Source organism: Gouania willdenowi, chromosome 3 (assembly GCF_900634775.1).
Source record: "Gouania willdenowi chromosome 3, fGouWil2.1, whole genome shotgun sequence".
Classification (NCBI taxonomy): domain Eukaryota; kingdom Metazoa; phylum Chordata; class Actinopteri; order Blenniiformes; family Gobiesocidae; genus Gouania; species Gouania willdenowi.
The window spans coordinates 17,000,478-17,021,762 of record NC_041046.1 but is presented as its reverse complement, the minus strand read 5'-3'; the positions used below and the strand labels follow the sequence as shown (position 1 = coordinate 17,021,762).

General features: G+C 37.4%; 1 protein-coding gene across 1 annotated transcript; it reads left to right on the top strand.

Annotated features, from left to right (window-relative positions):
* Window positions 1-886: 886 nt before the first annotated feature.
* dhdh.1 (dihydrodiol dehydrogenase, tandem duplicate 1) lies at window positions 887-11,496 on the top strand. Its single transcript, XM_028443257.1, has 7 exons — window positions 887-1,131; window positions 1,215-1,326; window positions 3,247-3,410; window positions 5,609-5,861; window positions 8,261-8,385; window positions 8,549-8,699; window positions 10,703-11,496. The coding sequence occupies exons 1-7, from the start codon at window positions 1,042-1,044 to the stop codon at window positions 10,810-10,812; spliced, it is 1,005 nt and encodes a 334-aa protein (XP_028299058.1). The 5' UTR covers window positions 887-1,041; the 3' UTR covers window positions 10,813-11,496.
* Window positions 11,497-21,285: the final 9,789 nt, after the last annotated feature.

Below are 21,285 nucleotides of genomic sequence, written 5' to 3'. Positions count from 1 at the left end.
CCTGCACAACTTTACAATGGGCGCCCCATAGGATGACTGTGATTGTTTGTTTCTGAGTTTAAAACCTTATGATGAACTGGATTTTTGCCCACAGTCAGGTGGTCTCAAGCAGCCGACTCTGAACAGAATAAACAGGCATAAGCAACGGATGGGTTTTAAAGTAATCTGTTTAGGCCTCCGGCAGACTTTTTAAGGATACCTCCTACTTGGTTCACCTGATAAAATGAAAGCATTTGGCTTTCTTCTCATGAAATGTTCCCAGCTTGAGAGTAAGAATGTAAACTCTGCTGACAGCACAGTGTCCTCTGCTGGCTGCTCATGGCACAAAGCTTTTACTGCCTCTGACCAAACATAATATTTAGCTCAAGGGCAAGCGAGCTGAAGCTTTTCCATCGTCATCCTGGCTCAGCTTACTGGTCAGTTAAATTGCAGTGCTTTGTGCTCCATAGGCATTCTGTGAAGCCAAAATATCTATTTATCCCAGCAACCCCCATAAGACTGGTTTAATCATTGGCCTCTGTGTGGCTGTCAAACCCTTAATCTGTTTCTTTCCCAAAGGAAAATAAAGCTTCTCCTGACTTCAGTGCCTCCCCACATTATTTATAAGGCAATGGTGACCTTTGCTTGCACATTAAACTGTGCACTTTTTGTTTATCATTTGACCATGTTAATAATCCACGAGAGCCTCAAACTTGCTCTTGCGACAGCTCTTTACAAACAACTGGCGCAGACTACTTTTGTCCAGATTGAAAGGCCTGTATCAGCGCCAATGCAACCACACAGCAGGATGTGTGTACCTATGGGTGTGTGTGTGTGTGTGTAACACTCAACCTAAGGGTGGGAACAGGAGGAAGGTGACACGTCATGCCTCTGCAGCATATAAATGTACAAGCCTTTTACCCTCTGGCTCTGAGGCAAGACAGTTTAGTGGCTTTGTTCCCTTGAACGTGCAACCTCTCTCAAGGTCAAAGCTTGCCAGAAGCTAAGATATTTACTAAAGCAACAAAATTTTCCTCTTTGTCACTTACCATCCAATTCAACATGGCAACTCGCTGGGGACTCTGTGGAGCTGGGAAGATTAGCCATGACTTCTCTGTAGCAATGAAGACATTGTCTCCTGGAGATCACCAGGTACTAACTACCAGCAAACTCAATAAATCTCTCTGCAGAGACCAATTGTGTGTTTCTTTTTCCTTATTTATTCTATTTAACAGATAAGAGCTATTGCGTCAAGGAGCCTGGAGCGAGCCCAAGATTTTGCAAAGAAACATGGAGTTCCTAAGGCTTACGGTAGCTATGAAGAGCTGGCCAATGACCCAGACATTGGTGAGTTGGGAACAACCCTGCTTCCAAACCAGTCTCACTCCAAAGCGTAGAATGACTTTGCTTGTCCACTGTACAATGCATAGACATCCTACACATACGCCTCTGAAAGCGCAGGAATTCTGACAAAGCAAGTTTTATCACAGCGGGGCCATAAAAATGTGACTCTCAGATCTGAGGGCCACGTTATCAAGCATTTAGAATAATTACTAATCTGATTATTAATACAAGAAAAACAAAGGGTTTGTGTGTTTTTTGTTGTTTTGTATACTTTCTTGTTGTTTTTGTAATCATGTGTTCTTGGAGTCATTTTGTTTATTTTTGTATTTGTTTTGCATGTTTTTCTGTTATTTTTGTTGTTATCATGTGTATTTTTTGAGTCTTTTTGGCCCTATGCTACGAATCTAGACAATTATATCCTGGATTAATTTTCGTTTGCGGGCTTCAACTAACCAAACATTCCCTGTCACAGAGAAGCTGTCCTATGAAGGTGGATAACAACACGCTAATTTAAGCCAAGTGTTTTCAGCCTGGGTACCTGCACGTTCACATGAAAGTGGTGGAGATCTTCAATAAATATAATGAATTTAAATCCATGATGACAGTGAAGAGCAACAGTAGTGCTGCGCACCAGGAGGTGGAGCTTTTATACTCCCTCAGATCTGATCCACTTCATAACCTGGTCCCAACCGGTTAGGTGTTGCTTAAGTTTAAATTGATGAATAATTAAAATCCATAATTCAGACCACAAGCAACACTGTTGTTACAGAATAGGCAGGAATGAAAGAACCCAGGCAGGAAGTTGCTGGAACTGTTAATGCGTAAAAGTGTGATATTATTCATCATATTCATGGAATTGGATGGGATATCCCATTCAATGGATTAATATCATAAATAATGTTTACGCATTCAAAGAGTCGGTGATTCGCATTCACAGAGTCAGCTGATGAAGCCTGTGTCTCGATCCGTATGCGCGGACGGGTGAAGTCATATATTATTTCATTCATTGAATTAATATATGACTTCACGCCATTCGCGCATACAATCGAGACACAGGCTTCATCAGCTAAATGTAGATCAGTCCATCAGATATAAATCTATATCTTTCCTAAAAGATGTCATCGGTAGAGAGAGAGAATATTTAGACATCAATGCTGTGTAGATCTGATCTGAGAGCTGTCAGCTGTCAGATCAGATCCACACAGTGACATATTGGTCAACTCGCTTTCTCAGAGAACTGATTAGTCGGGACTTTATCACTTAAAATCCTAGCCAGAGCAAAACCTGCTCGTGACCAGGCTAGCCGTTCAGCATAAGTTTCCATGGTGATTTAGCTCCGTAAGACGTCAGTGAGCTTCGTAGTCCAGCACACACTGATTAAATCCTGGAAGTTAGTGCAATAGGAGGTCATTTTGCTTCGTAACACACCTCCTTGGTGTTGTATTTTTTTCTGTTATTTGTTTTCTGTTTTGTGTGTGTGTGTGTGTGTGTGTGTGTGTGTGTGTGTGTGTAGGTGTGTGTGTGTGTGTGTGTGTATTTTAGTTGTCATTTGTGTTTTTGGAGTCATTATATGTTTTTTTGGTCAATCTGTGTACCTTTATTGAGGATTTGGTGTCTATTTGTGTAATTTTGTGTTGTAGTAGGAGTCAAATTTTTTTATGTTGTTTTGTATACTTTTTATGTTATTTAAATTATTTTTGTATTATTGCAGTCTTTTGTGTGTGTGTGTTTTTTTACCAGTCATTTTGTGCGTTTACTCGTGGGAGAGCACAAATTTAGACTGAGGGCCGCCAGTTGCCTCTGTTTGTTCTACGCTCTCAGAGGCATGTTGTGTAGGATGTCTATGCATTGCACTGTATACAAGTGTAGTAATTTCTAAGCTTTGGAGTGAGACTGGGTTGCTGCTACTCTGTGTCTGGACAGATGTGGTGCATCTGGGAGTGCTGCACACAGAGCACTGGCAGGTTGGACTGCTGTTGCTGGAGGCTGGGAAAAATGTGCTGTGTGAGAAACCCTTTGCTATGAACTCCAGACAAGTGAAAGATCTCGTTGCAGCGGCGAAAAAAAACAATGTCTTCTTGATGGAGGTAAGATTATAATTTAAGGAGCTCAATGATGCATGTAGACCTTTGCTCTGGAGACCGCTTGGCAATAAAAACAAGGCGGTAACTATAAAACATAATAGAATGTTCAATCATCCATCATCTGGTTCCTGTTCATGATCGCAGAAGTCTGCTGGTGCCTTAACACGGGGCCAGCACTCGAAGGACTCCTATGGGTGATCTGGGGGGTATTTAATCAAAGTGTTCTCAGTAGAGCCAGGCTTATGGTTTAAACCTGGTTCAGCTAAGCCGTCCGTGACCACGCTGGCTTTTACCATTTCATCAAACTCTTCTCAGCTTGAAGCTCCCCAGCTGAGCCAAGCCAGCTGACAGTGTTTAGCTGAAGTGCACGTCCTCATAAGACCCACAAGATCGATCACAGATTTAATGATTAGAGACGTGAGGACGCATGCGCTGCAGCTTTTACGATGGATGAGAAGCCAATAGGAACCAATGCAGAGACCAACAGGATGTGACGTCATCTGTTACTGAGCAGTGAAAATAAATGACGGAGAAAAAAAAAAAAAATGATGGACACGTTAAAAAAGAAAAAAGGTTGAACATTTTAAAAGTAGTAAAGGGTTAAAGAAGGTGTTATTTAGTCAATTTATCATACCAAACAACTGTAGCGTCTGATCACACACTGATTGTGCGTATTTTAACACCTGTCAGCGTTTAATAAAAGGGATGATGCAACTCACAATTATATAATATGTAATTTGACAATTTATGAGTCTTTTTGACTTATTTTTCCGTTTGTAGATTTTTATTGAGTGTTTTAAAACATCACTAAATGACTTCTTTAATAATAATGACGTAGTTTCATGAGCGCGCATATGCAGCTTAAGCCAAGCCTGCTGCCTAAACCTGGTCAGGACCCACAGACTGTGTTACTATGGTAACCAAGGTGTTCTCTCATTGATGAAACTGCCATTCCAGTTAGAATCCGGTTTAATGGAGCCGGACTCTCAGGTTAAACCTGGACTTAAGCCTGAGCTGGGTTTGAGGAAGGACTCCAATCAAACTAACATACAGTACATGTTTTTGGATGGTGGGAGGAGACTGGAGCAAATGGATGAAACCCAATGCAAACACGTAGATTCCACACAGAAAAGACCCACATGTCCACCTGAAGACTTGAAACCAGAACTCTGCCCCACACGTGATACTTTATTAATCACTTTAAAATGATATTATTGTGTCTTCATTTCACCCATTTAGCAGCGGGCTCCCACAATATAGAATAAGTACATTCTGTTAGAGGCTTTACTCAGTGCTGGGTAGCAAGGCTAGCCTACGGGTAGTGGTTGTCTCTCTGGTTTACACCCACAATGATATCTTGATACACAAAACAGGATCATTCATAATTGAGTGTCAACTTTTTGTTTTAGGTGGGTATGAATTTTGCATGAATGTTTCCGGTACGATCTTGATTTTATTTTTGACTTTGGCTAAGTCTAATGCTAATTTTTGTTTACATGCAAGAAAAGTAGTTAAACACAAATATGGGACCCTCCCTTTTTAGGGTTAAAACTGTAAAATATTATGATTGCTCCAAATACATTTATTTTTAAAACACCTTATATATTTTTTACTGAAAGTTCACAACACATTTTGTTAGTTTGTAAACCAAAATCTAGTCCCTGTTATAAGACTTCACAGTGTGATTATTTAAGCTTTCAGTCACTCATCTATATAACCTCATACTGAAATGTTAAATCTTCAATATGGGCAGTTATAGAATTCACTATAAAACTGTTCCATTGTTTAATGCTTATGTTGATACTTCTGTCCCTTTCTCTAGTGAAAAGTATTCTTGACCGCTACTATTGCGTATCTGCAAGACACATATTGCGTGTTACCATTCCCATGCCAGTTGGGAATGGTAACCAGACGTGTTTCATTTACAATTGGAGACTATAGCTTCATTAACTAATTACGCAATACCAAGTAACAGCTTGTAATTGTAGCCCAGGGCTGGATCATTTCATCAAATTAATTTGAGTTTGCATATTAAATGCCTTCATATGGAAGCTGAACCTCAGCCAACCCCAAAATGTCAATGGCTTACATTTTAATTCAGTCATATTCACGTTAGGAAGCAGCTCTTTTGTGAACCACTGAAACTTTAGAACATAAACACTTCCCTTTTGTTACAAGGTTGTGTGTTGTGCATTTCCCAGGCCATCTGGTCCCGCTGTTTCCCTGTACATGCTGAGGTGCGCAGGCAGCTGGCTGAGGAAGCAGTGGGGGAGGTAAAGCTGGTGAAAGCCTACTTTGGCTCTCCACAGCTCCACATACCTCGAGCTGTGGAGAGAGAGCTTGGTGGAGGAGCTCTGTTGGACATTGGAGTGTACTGTCTCCAGTTTGTTCTGATGGTGTTCAAGGGGGAAAGGCCTGAGTGCATTGAGGCTTCAGGGGTGCTGCTGGACACAGGTACAGTATGATCCAATGGTAAATAGAGAAGACTTACTATTCAATATTCAATACTGAATAGTAATATATTCAATCAATACTGAGGAGAGACAAGTAAAAAGTTGGGGTGTCCTGATTGGGGTGGGAACCTCTGGGTACCTCACGATACGATACGCGATACAGCGCTCACAATAACGATTATCTCACGATATAACAATACTGTGATTATCGATATATTGGTCAGAAATCAATTTACGATAACCTATGACATAACAAGAAAAAAGAATTAAGTGAAAAAATACAATTTTTATTTTATATCTCTGAAAGACAATAAATTGAAAAAGTGTCCTATGAACAGTGACACTATTTTAGTGCAACATTTCTGTAAATAAGTGTCAACATACCAATGTAAATGAATAAGTATCTCCAATAGTGCTTTGTGTAAACAAAAAAATATGGTCTTTCTTACCAGTGACACCATTATAGTGCAATATTACAGTAAACCATATGTTGGTTCCTTTAACAGTGACAACATTTCTACCTGCATATTTTAGTGAAAAAGCAGAAAAAGGTTTTTTTAAAAAATAATAAAAATCAATACATCCATAATCGATCGTGCGAAAAAAAATATCACGATATGTCGCCGTATCGAGACATCGTCACACTCCTAGTCCTGATATTACTGTTTCACTTCCCATATGATACCAATTTTTCACTTTTAGTCTTTGTTATTGGCTGATACCAGGGTTGGGGGTCAATTACATTTTAAATTACCCATGTTCAATTACAATTCAGTTATGATTACAGTGACCAGCATTTATTCCAATTCCAATTAAATTCAAATTATTTTTTTCATCCTCAGAAAGTCAGTTACAATTACATTCTCAAGTTTAATTACAATTAATCACAATTACTGAGCCTGAAACAAAAGCTTTCTGTTAGCATCTCAGATGATGACAGGTCTCTAAATCAGCTGTAAACAAACAAATATCTATCTTTCCTATCTCATGGATACCTTGTTAGACTTCCTAATCAATGAAAATATAGGTTTTAATATATTTTGGTGTGGGTGTCTGAGCCTCTTTTGTGTCACTATATCCCTAGATTTCAATTTTTTTTAAATTGTAAAATGTGGGAAAGCTTAATATGAAACATATTTGAATAACTGTTAACTACATATGTACAGAACTGTACATAGAACTGTAACATGGTACCCCAGTTTTGCGTTAAATTACAATTTTCATAGAATTTTGGCAATTATTTTTATCTAAACTCAATCACAATTTAATAACAATTACGTCAGCAATAGATTTTCAAAATTACAATTACAATTATAATTATGCCATAATTGTGTTTAATTGTCAATTACAAATAAAGTCGACTCCAAGCCTCGCTGATATCAATATCAAAGTGATACAATATCAGCACTCATCATGTATATTTTCTTTTTATGTAACGTTAGAAACCAACCAAGTGAGATTAATTAAACACAACTAGTGCATTCAGTAACAGTAGGTATGAGAATAACCAACCCAATAAATTATTAACCAATGGGTTACATAAATACATAAATATGATCTACAATTCAATAAAATAAATAAACAAATAATTTAGCACAGGGGTTCTCAACTGGTCTCACCCTGGGACCCACATTTTTGCCACGATTATTAAATCACGACCCACTTCTGTTTAGATTTCAACCAACCACATTTCGTTTTTCAAAAATAGCTGTTGAAAACTCACACAAAACCTGCATATTTTCCTGTGCAACATGCACTTCCCAGCATGCTTGTCAAAAGAAAATTGTCTTTCAAAATAAAAGACAAGTCCAACATCAGCGACAGTAAGTATTTATTTTTTTATTTTTGACCAGCTGTCCATAACCCACCCAGTACAGGTCCGCGACCCACCAGTTGAGAATTGCTGATTTAGAAGACCCTAAAAAAAACCTTATATCCAAGATTTTAATAAGCAAGTAATTCATGGTTATCAGGTGTTCCCTAATATAAAGTGTTACCAAAATCTGATACTTGTGCTTTTCCGGTATCAGTATTGGACCGGGACACCCTTAATAAAGAGAAAAACTGATGTGGCACAAAGGAAAAAAACAGCCCAGAAATAGATAAGTATTTAAATATGTAAAATATGAAATATCTTGACGGAATTCTTCACAAAGAAAATCCAAGACTTATCTTTGGAATGTCAGACTAATCCAAATCTGGCCTCTGGATACAGCAGGAACACAGTAAAACTAAATCTAAAAATACTATTTGAACACAACACATGTCACAATTGTTTGCTGCCGTCATATCATATTTTACATGATTTAAAAAACAAACAAACAAACAAAAAAAAACCTTGTGACTAGCTTGTAAGCAAAGAGCATTAATGAGGATTTGTGGTTTCCATGTGTTTGACAGGAGTGGATGAGTCTGTGGTTGTGGTCATGAAATTCTCAAGGAACAGAATGGCTTTCTGCTCATTTTCGATTGGCGCTCGACTCCCAAATGATGCGTTCATCGCTGGCACTAAGGGTTCTATTCAGGTACGCCAAGCTGTTTCCATCCAGGAGGATTTTAATGAAGTCGTGTGCAACCCTGACCTGTCTGATATTTACTTTCATATCCAATCAAGTTCACTACAAGACAAATATCTTGCATTTACATGTACATCATAGTAAGAAAAACACTTTGTTTGTTAACCTTTAGGTTGTCGGCCCCATGCACTGCCCCACCACACTGGTAGTGAACAACAACAGAATGGAGTATCCTTTGCCTGAACCCTGTCTGCCTCTAAACTTCACCAACAGCACTGGACTACGCTATGAGGCAGAGGAAGTGAGACAGTGCCTTCTAAAAGGTGAGCAGCTCTTATCCTGTCTGTGACACCAAGTTCTTGGGGTGTCACCATAGGTCATGAGCTTTGCTGGAAGCCGCACATAAAACATATTAGGAAAAGAATATCTAAAACTATTGGCATTCTACATAGAACTAAAAGCATATTAAATAGAGACTGTCTGAAGTTGCTTTATTCATCTGTTACATTGCCTTACCTGGCCTATTGCTCAGAAAGCTGGGCTAATACATGTAGAATAGATCTATCAAATTACAAAAAAAGAACAATAAAACTTGTGTATATATAAGGTTAAAAGTGTTCAAAGATTTTATTCCAAGTAAAAAATAAAAGTCTTCCTTTGGGTATTATATCACTTTTCAAACTAAGAGAAAGAAAATATAATTTAAAAGGGATTTATTTATTTATTTATTTATTTTTAGAAAGTAAATTTAGAACAAATGTTAAAAGAGGACATGTTTCTGTTTACAGTGTTTAAAGTTTAGAATGTTCTTGAGTTCACTGTCTCTGTGAGTGGTTTCTATTATGTTTTTATATAATGCTGTTTCGGGATGGGCTCCTTTAAGCAGTTACTGCTTCAGCCCATTCCATTTTTGGTTATTTAAATGAATGTTTATTCTTTGTATTGTATTGTATATGTATATGTGTATATACAGTATATCTATCTATCTATAGTATATACATATCTATCTATCTTCAGTATCTATCTATCTATCTGGAGTGAAAATAAACCACATTGTAATATTTGTGCAAAAATACACTACTACACCATAGACAGCAACAGCAAACACCAAAATAGATAAAAAATAGTAATAGTAAATAGTAAAAGTTCAAAGGGAAACATTTGACACTATGAAGCGAGGCGATAAACACACACATATATAGCCTACTTAAAACAATACAACAATACAACAATAAAGCAATACAACAATAAAAGTGCAAGAACAGCCTCCAAAGTGCTTTGTTCAGCCTGATAACAGCTTGTGGGAAGAAGCTGTTAACGTGGCGAAATGTCCTGCATCTCAACGAACAATCTCTGTATTTTTTGGTAACAATTGTTAAGCTATCAGTTTAGGCCATTTACCATTGAATACAACCCCAAGGTGGGTTTGTAAGTCACTCTCTGCCAAGGAAGTAACATTTGCATTCATTCATTTATTTGTTTGTTAGTAAACAGTCTAACTCAAAAACTAAGGGACAAATGTTAGATTTTGGGGATGTTCCAGTTCAATATCCTGAATCTGGATCAGTTTTTATAATCCCTATCTTTCTACATTGGCTAAATTTAAAAAAATATTCAATTTGACTCAGTTATGTTGATTTGGTTCCTCAAATACACCTCTGTGTTTCATCTGGATCAGAATGGGAGATTGCATCCTTCATCGCGATTTCTCAAGATAATAGGGGTGCTCATACATTTAAACCTACTGTATTGTTATTAATTGGGATATGCATTTTTTGCAAGCCTTTAAACGATCAAGGTACCATGATCAGGATCACTGATCCAGATAACTGCCAATATCTGGCAAAGAGGATATTGGTTCTTGGCAGAGGTTTACACTCTCAGTGCTCTTGAAATATATATATATTTTTTTTTTTTTCGTTCTCTGCACAGATCAGAAAACATAGAAGAGTAAATGATAGCAACCCTCAAAAACACTGCAAAATTCACCACAGCCAACTATTACACAGGAACATTCTCCTACACTCTTCTGCGTGTATTTCTATTGAAAGATAAACTAGGCTAAGACAGAATTAGCAAAGCCTTTAGAAGTTCAGATAGTTTGAAATCCTGTTGATTTACTCATACAACAGAGTTAGAATCAGCACTGCTGGAAGTTCTTGAAATGCCCTCTGCATTGTATTGCGTTGTAATATCCTCGATCTGTATTTACATAATCCATGCATCTCTGTTTATGACTGGCTATGAATATGCATATAATTTAGCTGTGATTGTGCAGTGTGTTTGTTACTGAGCATGATTCTCCTGCTAAATTCTCCATCTGCAGGAATGAAAGAGAGCCCAGTGATGTCTCTGCAAGACTCCGTCTTACTGACAGAGATCATGGATGAAATCAGAAAACAGGTGGGGGTAGTGTTCAGCCAGGACAGCCAGTGACATCACTACAGAACGGAGATGGATCACCTGATCCAAAACATGACAGAGGAAAAGGCTCTTGATAAGCGGGTCACCACTGGCTCAATGTGAAGAAACAAAAGCAGGAGCAGCATTACTTTGGTACATTTGACCTTGCTTTACACTGAATCAATACACAATTGTGTCCTATAAATGATAGAGATGTAAAGGGTACCTGTCCTAGTCATACATACATTATCAACCATGTTGTATGTATTTCCAATCAACAAAAGATGTGCACATTCAAAAAACACAGCTTTCCTGAACAGTTTTATTCCTTTAATTATTCTAGGGGGGGGGGGACCTTTGTTGGACAGCTGTGATGTAGAGACGTTGATTCTGGGATAACTGATGTGACAGTGTTTCAGAAGAGAAAAATGTGACTAGCAACTGTGATGAAATGGGTGTAAATATGGTTATCTGTTGGAGCCAGAGAGGGACAATGCCTGCAGGACAGTGATTTATCACATTCTAATGATTCAGAGAAAAAAACAAATAAAATCCGTGCATCCCTACCACTACTGGAACACCTTGTGGAGGCAACATGGCGATGATGAAGTAATTACTAGACTTCTGATGATGCCCACCCACCTGACAAGTATCATACACAAGCTCACGATTAAACATGCAATCTAAAGCCTGAATCATTAAATAATTGACCGAAAATTTGAATGTTTTGAAACTGGAGACTTTATAGACCCTTTGATTTTTTGTAAACATTGTGACTTTTTTTTGTTGGTTGGGGCTTCGCTTGGAGGCCAACCACCATAGATATATACAAACACTAGATGACTTACCCACGCTGTTAGACAATGGGGAGCAACATAGCAACGTAGCTGGCCCCACTCGTTACATCGATGTCAATGGTGCTGCGTGTGCTATTTAAATAACCCTAGCTTGCTCAACTTTCAACCAATTTTCAAACGGCAAGCGGCAATTTCAACATGTATACCTACATATAACCTATAATAAAGTTTGTAATAAGGGAAACCGTTTGTAAATCCATCAATATTTCATCGAGTTATGGGTATTTTTGTTAAAGCAGATCAGTCACCTTCCAACAGCTGGAGCACGTCAGAATGTTAGAACATCAGTTGTCTGAGGTAAGAAGGTAAGATGGCCGCCGTTGAGCTACGCTTGCGCCATCTAGTGTTATATATATATATATATATATATATATATATATATATATATACATAATCAGCAGTGTTTCCTGTTTTTGCCTGCAGCCATTAAGGGGTATTTTGGTCTTTTGGTTAAATATCAATTTCCATTTGAGTATTAATTTGTATCATATTTGATACATCCAGTCTCAATGCTCAAATGTAGTATTTTTTTAACCATAAAAACATGATAAATAACCAACATGTCAACAAAATGGTAATTCCATACAAACATAAGAACATTAATGTCATAATTGTTCTTCTCATACTGGTCTACTGTAGAATTATGGTAACATTTCTCCCCATATATGTTCCTTTTCCTGAATGTGGTTATGAGTATGTGTTTACAACAGAACCAAAAAAGTGATAGACATAACGCCAAAAGATGGTATTTTTTAAGCTTTGAAAACAAAAATAAATCAATAACTTTCATCATTGGTCTCATAATATTAATGGCAAAATTCCATATTCATAAATCAAAATTCTCAAAAAGCTCTTCCAAATTTTGATAATTTGTAATTGAGTTTATTCATTATATGAATACTTCAAAGTTTTAGAAAAACAAAAAAAGTGAAAAAAACTGCTTCTGTATGAAGAATTGTTTCCTGTACCTCCAAGTGACAAACTGTCATGCCCGTATTTGCTTTATTCTTACGAGTGATGTTGTTCCTGACTTTGTTCTTTATTCCCTTTATGTTGTTTTATTAATTTGTAAAACTTGCAATTTGTCAATACAATTTGATTAATTAATTTATTTTTTATTTCTTAAAGGCACGCACGCGGGAACCAATGTTTGTGAGTTAACAAAAGGATATTGTTTATTTTTATATATTTGTTTTATTGTTATATTTACCTTATTTGAATCTAGGAAGGTTTTTACAATTTAGAACAGTGGTTCTAAAAAAAAAATTTATAATTTCAAGTACCTTCTTTGTCTGACTACAACCATTGTGTTCATAATACCACGAGAAAACAACAATAGAGCATAATGATGAAATGAATGTGTGTTAAAACACATTTTAAAAGAATGAAACAGTAGTGCTTCCTGAATAGATTTATTTTTATATTTTCATCTCCAGCCTTGTGTGGGACAAAATTATTATATAAAATTATAAATCAAAGTGATTTCCATCATTATCATCTTAACTACAAATAAGCATTACAAAACCCCAGATTATTAATGCTTTCATTTCATTAATTGCTCTCTCTCTCGCACTCTCTCTCTCTGTAGTGCCACTCCGTACCCCTAGGGGTACACGTACCCCCATTTGAGAAACTCTAGAAAATAAAGTAATAAACAATAGTTTTAAGCAGAGGTGAACATAATGAAATACAAGTGGCTCCTCACGTTACCGTACTTGAGTTGCTTTTATGGGAATACTTGCACTTTTTTGAGTATTTTTCTCAATCAGTAATTTTACTTGTTTTCAAAAAAAAGTAAAGTCATTCATTACATTTCTACACCCAAACATTACTGAGCAAATTATTATTTTTTTGTGATTTTTTAAATTTATTTCCATTTCATGGTCCCTTCATAAACTTTACGAGGACACATTCATCATACAGTAACAGAGTTTAGATGTATTACCAAAAATAAATGTGGGGTGAAAGTAACTAGTAACTTTAACTTTGAGTACTATTTAATTGAGCTACTTTTTACTTGTACTTGAGTATTTTATGTATGACTTACTTACAGTACTTCTACTTGAGTAGGATATATCAATACTATTTACACCTCTGGTTATAAAACAGGACAAGACAACAGCAAAATCCCACACGCATGTTATCAATAAATAGGGGCCCGGGGGCCACATGTGTGGTGCCCAAAGTAAACACTCAGATTTACAGAAAACTACAAATAACAACAACAGAAATACATTAATAATTCCCAGGGGGAAATTATTTTAAATGACAGTGGCTCCAGGTAGAAATTAAAGCAAGGTGAAAAGAAACACGAACAAAAATACATAGATGATTCAATATTAAATGAAGATAAAATACTAATCAGGATTAAATATGTGTAAATACATGCAAATATGATAAAAACTACAAGTTGAATCAGTTTAAACACACAATAATATACAAAAGGACAAGAATACAGTAAAAAGACTACAAAAACACAACATTAAAAGATAATCAATTCATAAAATGACCCCAAAAACACAAACAGCAACAAAATTAAAGGAAAATATACAAAATGACACAAACAATACACAAACCGACAACAAAAACACACAAAATCCTTTCTTGTTTCCTGTAATAAAGCTCAGATTGGTCATTAATAAAAAAAAAATATTTATTGCTATTTTGATGCAACAATGAGGATCATAAACTTTTTATTTTGCATGGTGGTGGTTGGCCTAAAAACAGTTCCTGTCCATGGGCAAAATGGCCTGGACAGTGCTTACATTACTGTCTGATTTCCATGTTGGTTACCAATATATGCATTTTAAACATTTATTTAGTTTACTGGAGGAAAAAAGTATGTTGCTTGATGATATATAAAATGCAGTAAAATTACAATTGACTGACTTACAGTTACATGACCTCATAGACCTGCTGTCTATGTCAAATCTGATACATCATTTTAACATGGTTTTACTAAAACAGAGATTATGAAATATAAACTAATATTTTTATTACCTTAATCTTTTCAAAATTGGAAAAGTTCTTCTTCTAAAACCACATGTGCATCTTTCCACATAAATGACAATCTTATTGGAAACTTTGAATCTGACAGATTACCAATGTCCTGTGGGGTTCCTCAGGAATCTGTTCTTGGACCTCTTCTGTTTAGCCTTTCACAACTATATCTATCACTGAACCCAGATGACTATGGTCCCATTGAGGTGTTGTGTGACTGTTTAGAAAAAGTAAACTGCTGGATGAGTGAAAACTTCCTTCAACTAAACCATGACAAGATGGAGGTGATTATCTTTGGTAACAAAGAAAAGAGGACTGCTGTCAGCAATTATCTTGAGTCTCGATCTTTAAAAGCTAAAGACCAAGTCAAAAACCTTGGTGTTCTGATTGACTCAGATCTTACATTCAGCAGTCAGATCAAATCTATCACAAAAACAGCCTTCTACCACCTAAAGAACATCTCCAGAGTGAAAGGTTTAATGGCTCAGAAAGATCAGGAGAAACTGGTCCATGCTTTTATATCCAGCAGACTGGACTATTGTAATGGTCTTCTGACAGGAATCCCCCAAAAGAGCATCAAACAGCTACAGCTGGTTCAGAACGCTGCAGCTCGGGTCTTAACCAGAACAAAGAGGTCAGAGCACATTACTCCAGTTTTAAAGTCTTTACACTGGCTCCCAGTCAGCCTCAGAATTGACTTTAAAGCTCTGCTGCTGGTGTATAAATCTGTGAATGGGTTTGGTCCAGAATACATCAGTGACATGTTAGTCAGGTATGAACCCAGCAGGTCTCTCAGATCTATGGACACAGGTCACATAGTGGAGCCCAGAGTTCACAGTAAACATGGTGATGCTGCTTTTAGTTGTTATGCTGCAAAGAAGTGGAACAAACTGCCAGCAGAGCTGAAGTCAGCATCCAATGTGAACATTTTTCAATCAAAGTTAAAGGCACTTTTTTTCTCTACTGCATATGATTGAGAGAGAGATTTTTAGTCATGTTGTTGATGTTATGATGATTTTACTGATGATTTTAATTGATTTTACTGATGATTTTAATTGATTTTACTGATGATTTTAAATGTTCTTATTGATTTTAAACAATTGAATGTTTTATCATGTAAAGCACATTGAGTTGCCTTGAGTATGAAATGCGCTATACAAATAAGATTGCCTTGCCTTGCCTTGCCTTATAGAGTTGCTGGAAAAGCCTATGCTAAACTAATTACTGCCCCATGGTGGATTATCCTTGTATTGCATGTACAGTATATAACCACATATAGTTGGTTTTTCAAGAAAAAACAAAACAAAACATCACACTGATCATGTAGAGTTCCAAACCTCATGTATTGAAAAGGATTGGTTGGGTGTTAAAGGGTTAATTAAGTTCACCACAGGTAGCCTTCATTTATTCCACATGCACCTTAAAACATGACTCACAAACTGTTCACAAACAGATTGAAAAGGTGAAGAAACAGAGGAAATGAGATGTTTGTTTGCCTTTTTGTATTAATTCCAGGACCCTTAAAGACAAACCCAGCTGCCAGCATGAGGCGTGTGATTGATGAATCCAATAAGAGACTGATTGTGAAAGTCATGTTTCCTTTTAAACATCACCCACTGGAAAGAAGAAGAGACTTAAAGTGGCACATTTCAATCAGATTGTGCAGTGGGAAACACACGTATTAAATTAAAAAAAAAAAAAAAGCTGCAGCGTGCTTTTCAAGGTCAGGAAACCAAGCCCACAATGACTCAGCAAAGTGGGATGTCTTATTTAATACGTGTTCCCAGCTCTTTGAGCTTAAAATAGTGAACATATGTTTGATGCAGAGTTTAAACGAAGAATGCTAAGGGGCAGATTTTGTTGCACAAAAAAATGATGCAACACCTGATGGATGAATGAGTCATGCCTTCATGGTCATTTCTTTGTACGCACCCCGTGCTGCCTCAACACCACACTTTGCCCCTCTGCCATTAATAAAGAGGTTCATTAATGGATGTCACCACCTCTAACAAGACAGTGATGGATATTAGACTATAAGTGCTTCTATAAAAGGCAAAGTCTAAGCAGAATTTGGGGAAGTTGTGTAGTAGGTGACATTTGAGCACGACTCAACAAAGAATACATGCATCCACTAGCTTTGATAAAACCATGCAGGAATAAAATACAATAAAATCTAGTTTTTAAAGCTTAAATCCCTCCACACAAAGGTAATAGGAACAATATTTGCTCAAATTAGTCTGGCGAGATGGAGCACTTGCTAATCTAACGAAGAAACATAACTATTAGTCATTAGTGAAAACAGTAACTTCTTTTTCATAGACAGTGAAACATCCAGATACTGGTTGCTTTTATTCTACATCTACAGGTTTAAAGTCTATAAGCATAAGTCAATAGCACATATTTTAAACAATATTTTTTTAATGGCTTTTACTTCAAAAAACATAGACATCTCATGCATACACTTAGTTCCTTTCCTATGTTAAAAGTGCGGCAGGCAGCCGGCAAACAATGAAAATAAATTGTAGGTCATTCTTATTGTGACAGATATTAGGATTTGGATTAGAAGTGTAAAAAAAGCCTGAGGCCTTGTCCACACGTAGCCAGGTATCTGCTAAAACTAATATATTTTTCTACGGTTTGGCCTCATCCATAGAAACGCAGGATAAGGTCATTAAAAATGGGGCTATTAGAAAACTCTGACCAAAGTGAAGATTTTGTGTTGGAGTTTAGACATAAATAACCTGAGTTTTAAGTTTCCAAACGTCACTGTCTGCAATAATAAACGTCATATTTGCGCTCTTGTTTATGTCGGGCAGTGGGCGACATGGATACTGTGCTCCATGAATCGCTGCTACAGATGCTTTTTGGCTGATTGGTGGTAGGAGTCCAACTATTGCTTCTCCTTGAGGAACAAAGGAGTCGCTGCAGTCGGTGATTTTACATGAAATAAAAAAACCTCCCTCCACCTTGAAGCCATGCTGCTTGTCAAAGATGCCGTCGGCCATTTTGGATCAGACCTGGACGGATTCTCAGCTGGTGGGACAACTCTGTGACCAAAGTCATCATACCTGATGAGTGGCGTGAAAGTCTCTGCATGTCCCGGTCATCCCTCCTGCCATTAATGGAGTTGCTTCATCCTCATATAGAGGGACAGGACACAATAATGAGATCACTGGTCAGTGTGGGTAAAAAGGGTGCCTGCACCCTGTACTATTTGGTGGATGAGGGGAGATTAAGCAAAGTAGCAAATGGTTTGTCCAGACAGGTCATCTATAACATTGTTAGGCAGGTGTGCAAAGCTATAACGGTGCACTTGGGACCCTAATACATAAAGCTGCCAACAACAGAGAGTGACGTCCATTCACTTGTGGAAAGCACTTTTATGTGGTTTTGTGTGGATGGATTTTTTTTTTTAAATGATAAAACGTATATCCACCCTCCTCTGTTTCTTTTAAAAACAGAGGAGGGTGGATATATGTGGATGTTATGTTAGTTAGTTACTCTACTGCACAAAGACAATACATGTCTGACCACAAAATAATATCTAATAATATTGACTCCTGGCAATAATGCTGTTGATTTATTTGAGGACGCTCCAACTTTTCTCTGGCCACATCACAATAGAGGGTTTTCACCGACGTCACTTTCTGTGCAGTAATGTGTATGTGCGGCCATGCTGGAGGTAAGCGGTTGTTGACACTACATGTTGGAGGATCACAGAGGTGTAATCTGTGATGGATAAATCACAGAAAAGCTCCTAAAAATGCTTTATAGATGCAAAGGCATACAGGGAAGGACTTGGTCTGCAGGAAAGGGCATGGTAGTGCAGATCCATAGCTACCTCGTCGTGGATAATCTTCATCTATTATGTATCCTGATATCGTCAACTACCTGGATTACACCAAGCCTTACACAGTGGAAGACCTTATAGAAGTGTGGAGGTTGGCTGCGGCTGCAGAGCCTCGCGTTAGTAACGGATATACTGTATATCAGTCAGTTCTAATAATTTCACAGTGAACCTACAGCGTAGTTCCTCTAAAATAGCATATGACCGCCAGGAAATCATAGATTCAGGCAAATCAAACCAATATAGTCCGTTAGATGCGATTACTCTAGACCTCGATGGGTTGCTACGCTGGCAACATCCAGTGGCCTGCGACACAGCAGAGCTTTGTACCAGCGGTGTCCGCCAGCAGAGGTGTGATCAGAAGCAGGAGCGGGGCTAGCGACCAAGCTAAAATCCTCAGAGAACGCCACTTCCTTCCATCCTGTGTTCTAATGTCCGCTCCCTGGAGAACAAACCGGACTACCTGAAGCTGGATTTAAATGTAAGACGGGAAATGAGGGTGGCGGTGTTTGCATATACACTAATAACAACTGGTGCAACAACGGTGAGCTAGTCTCATGTCACTGCTGTCCTCATGTAGAACTACTGACTATAAAATACAGACATTGTTCTTCCCTGATTTGTTATAACTTTTGGCAATCTATAAAACACCACGTTTTTCACGTTTTGACTGATTGGTACAGCCAAAAACACGGCAATAATTCAACATTTCCTCTCAAAATTTGTGATTTGCTCGTTTGTGTGCTGTTTGTAAATCAGCTGCTTATCTCCAAAATGGCCACTTCCGGGTTGATGACGCGGTAGATGACGCGCTGTAAAAACCCTCTATTGTGGATCTGAATCTGGCAGAGCTTCATTCTCAGGCCAAAGCTAAACAGAGCAGGCTTCTCTGTAGAGGACAGGTTGGAAGAGGAATTCAACTGAAGGACAGACGGACGTGACATGAACTGACATTGTTATTGACAAATGCCAAGATTTTTAACAATCAGCCATTCAATAGCTTGTTTAATGAAAAGCATTTGCAAGTCTTGATGCAAAAGGGTTGTATAGAGTGTTTAGGATTATATGTGTTAATAATGATATAAATGCGCATCATATAAATGTAACTGGATCTCATTGAGGACTTTGTGACACTGAAAGACATTTACTTTCATATTGTTTGTTACAATATATCTAATGATATATCATTTTTTTACTCTGAGGTATTTTGGAGATAGATTTGTGCCTTTTTTGTCCAATCAAAAAGTTGTTTTAATCAAAAAAATGTTTTCAATAAAAAACTATTTGCGCACCGCGGCACGCTGCTGATTTGCTCTGCAAAGCAGCAGCCACGGATAAAATATGATTATATGTAACACATTTTGTCCCGTCTAAAACTGGCAAATTTGAAGGTGTTAGAAACGCCGATGGTCAATCTTGCGGTGTGCATGTGTAGCCTGGAGGAGCTGTGCATAGCGGGGCTATGATGGACAGGGTTGGATCTGCCTCATCTGACATAACGCACGTAGCCATAAGTTTATATTTAATATCCCATCCAGGGTCCGTTGGTCTGCTGTTGGGGGTCTTATCTTGCTCTAGCTTTATGTCTGGATGGTGACGGACAAGATGAGCAGTAATGTCCGTTGTGTTACAACAATATGCTACTTCTCCAGAGCAGAGTTTAAAACAGCTTTGGTCATGTTTAAATCTGTTAGCCATGGAATCGATCAAAAGTATATCCATACATTTGATTTAAATTGTACAGGTGCAGGTTTAATCACGGTCGTGCTGCAAGTCTTCCTCGTGTTTGCACTCACTTGGTCGGCACGATGAACGAAGTTGCATTGGCGGGATGTATTATGGAGAGCGTTTGCTCATTGGGCAGACATCGTGGAGACATCGGCATTTGGCCGATGTTTGTACGATGGATTAAAGATTCTCAGCGCGGCCTCTCTGCAGCTTATATTAACTTTTATTTAGCTCGGATCATTCAATTCTTACAAATATCTTCATATCCATAGTCGAGTATCACTTAAATCTGATTGGAATATGGCAATATTACATCAACAACAACAACAACAACAAAAAAAAAACCAATATACTACCACTAAATAGCTTATTATGTGTGCACAAAATAAAGAGAGACAGTTCATGATCATAAATGTATTTTCAGCAACATAGCCAAAAGAGCCCCAGCACAAAAACAGCTTCATGGAAGTGACAGTTTACAGTTCTACAATTTTATAAGAGGTATCACTGATTTGGGGGAAAAAACACACAAAATAACGCATTAGGCGAAGAATGCCGACGCACGATCTGAGGCCGACATCGGCGAGAGGCATGCGTGCTATCTGGGATGTAAAAGCACTTTGAGCTGCATTCATTTAATAAATAAACTTTGATTGATTGATGTTGTAGTCACATTTCAGCAAAAATTCTCAACCTCCCAATTTCTTAAAGAAGTTTTTAAGGGATGTGAAACCAAATGGAATCAGGCTTTGCTAAACATGTTTGAATCCAATTCACTGATTTAGAAATACACTAAAATATATATATATATATATATATATATATATATATATATATATACACAAGTAGCCATAAAAGCATTACAATAACTTGAGTACTTGAAATCTGTTACTTTCACCTCTGCTTTTACCAAAGTCATTTTCAGTTATTGTATTTGTACTTTTACTTAGTTTTTTTCATAGGTACATTATTCACCTTTGCTGAATATTATTAACTGTAAATAAATCAGCATAAATACATGTACTATTTAGTAGTGTAATATCGCCCCCTGGTGGTTAATGCTGGTCAGTGCGG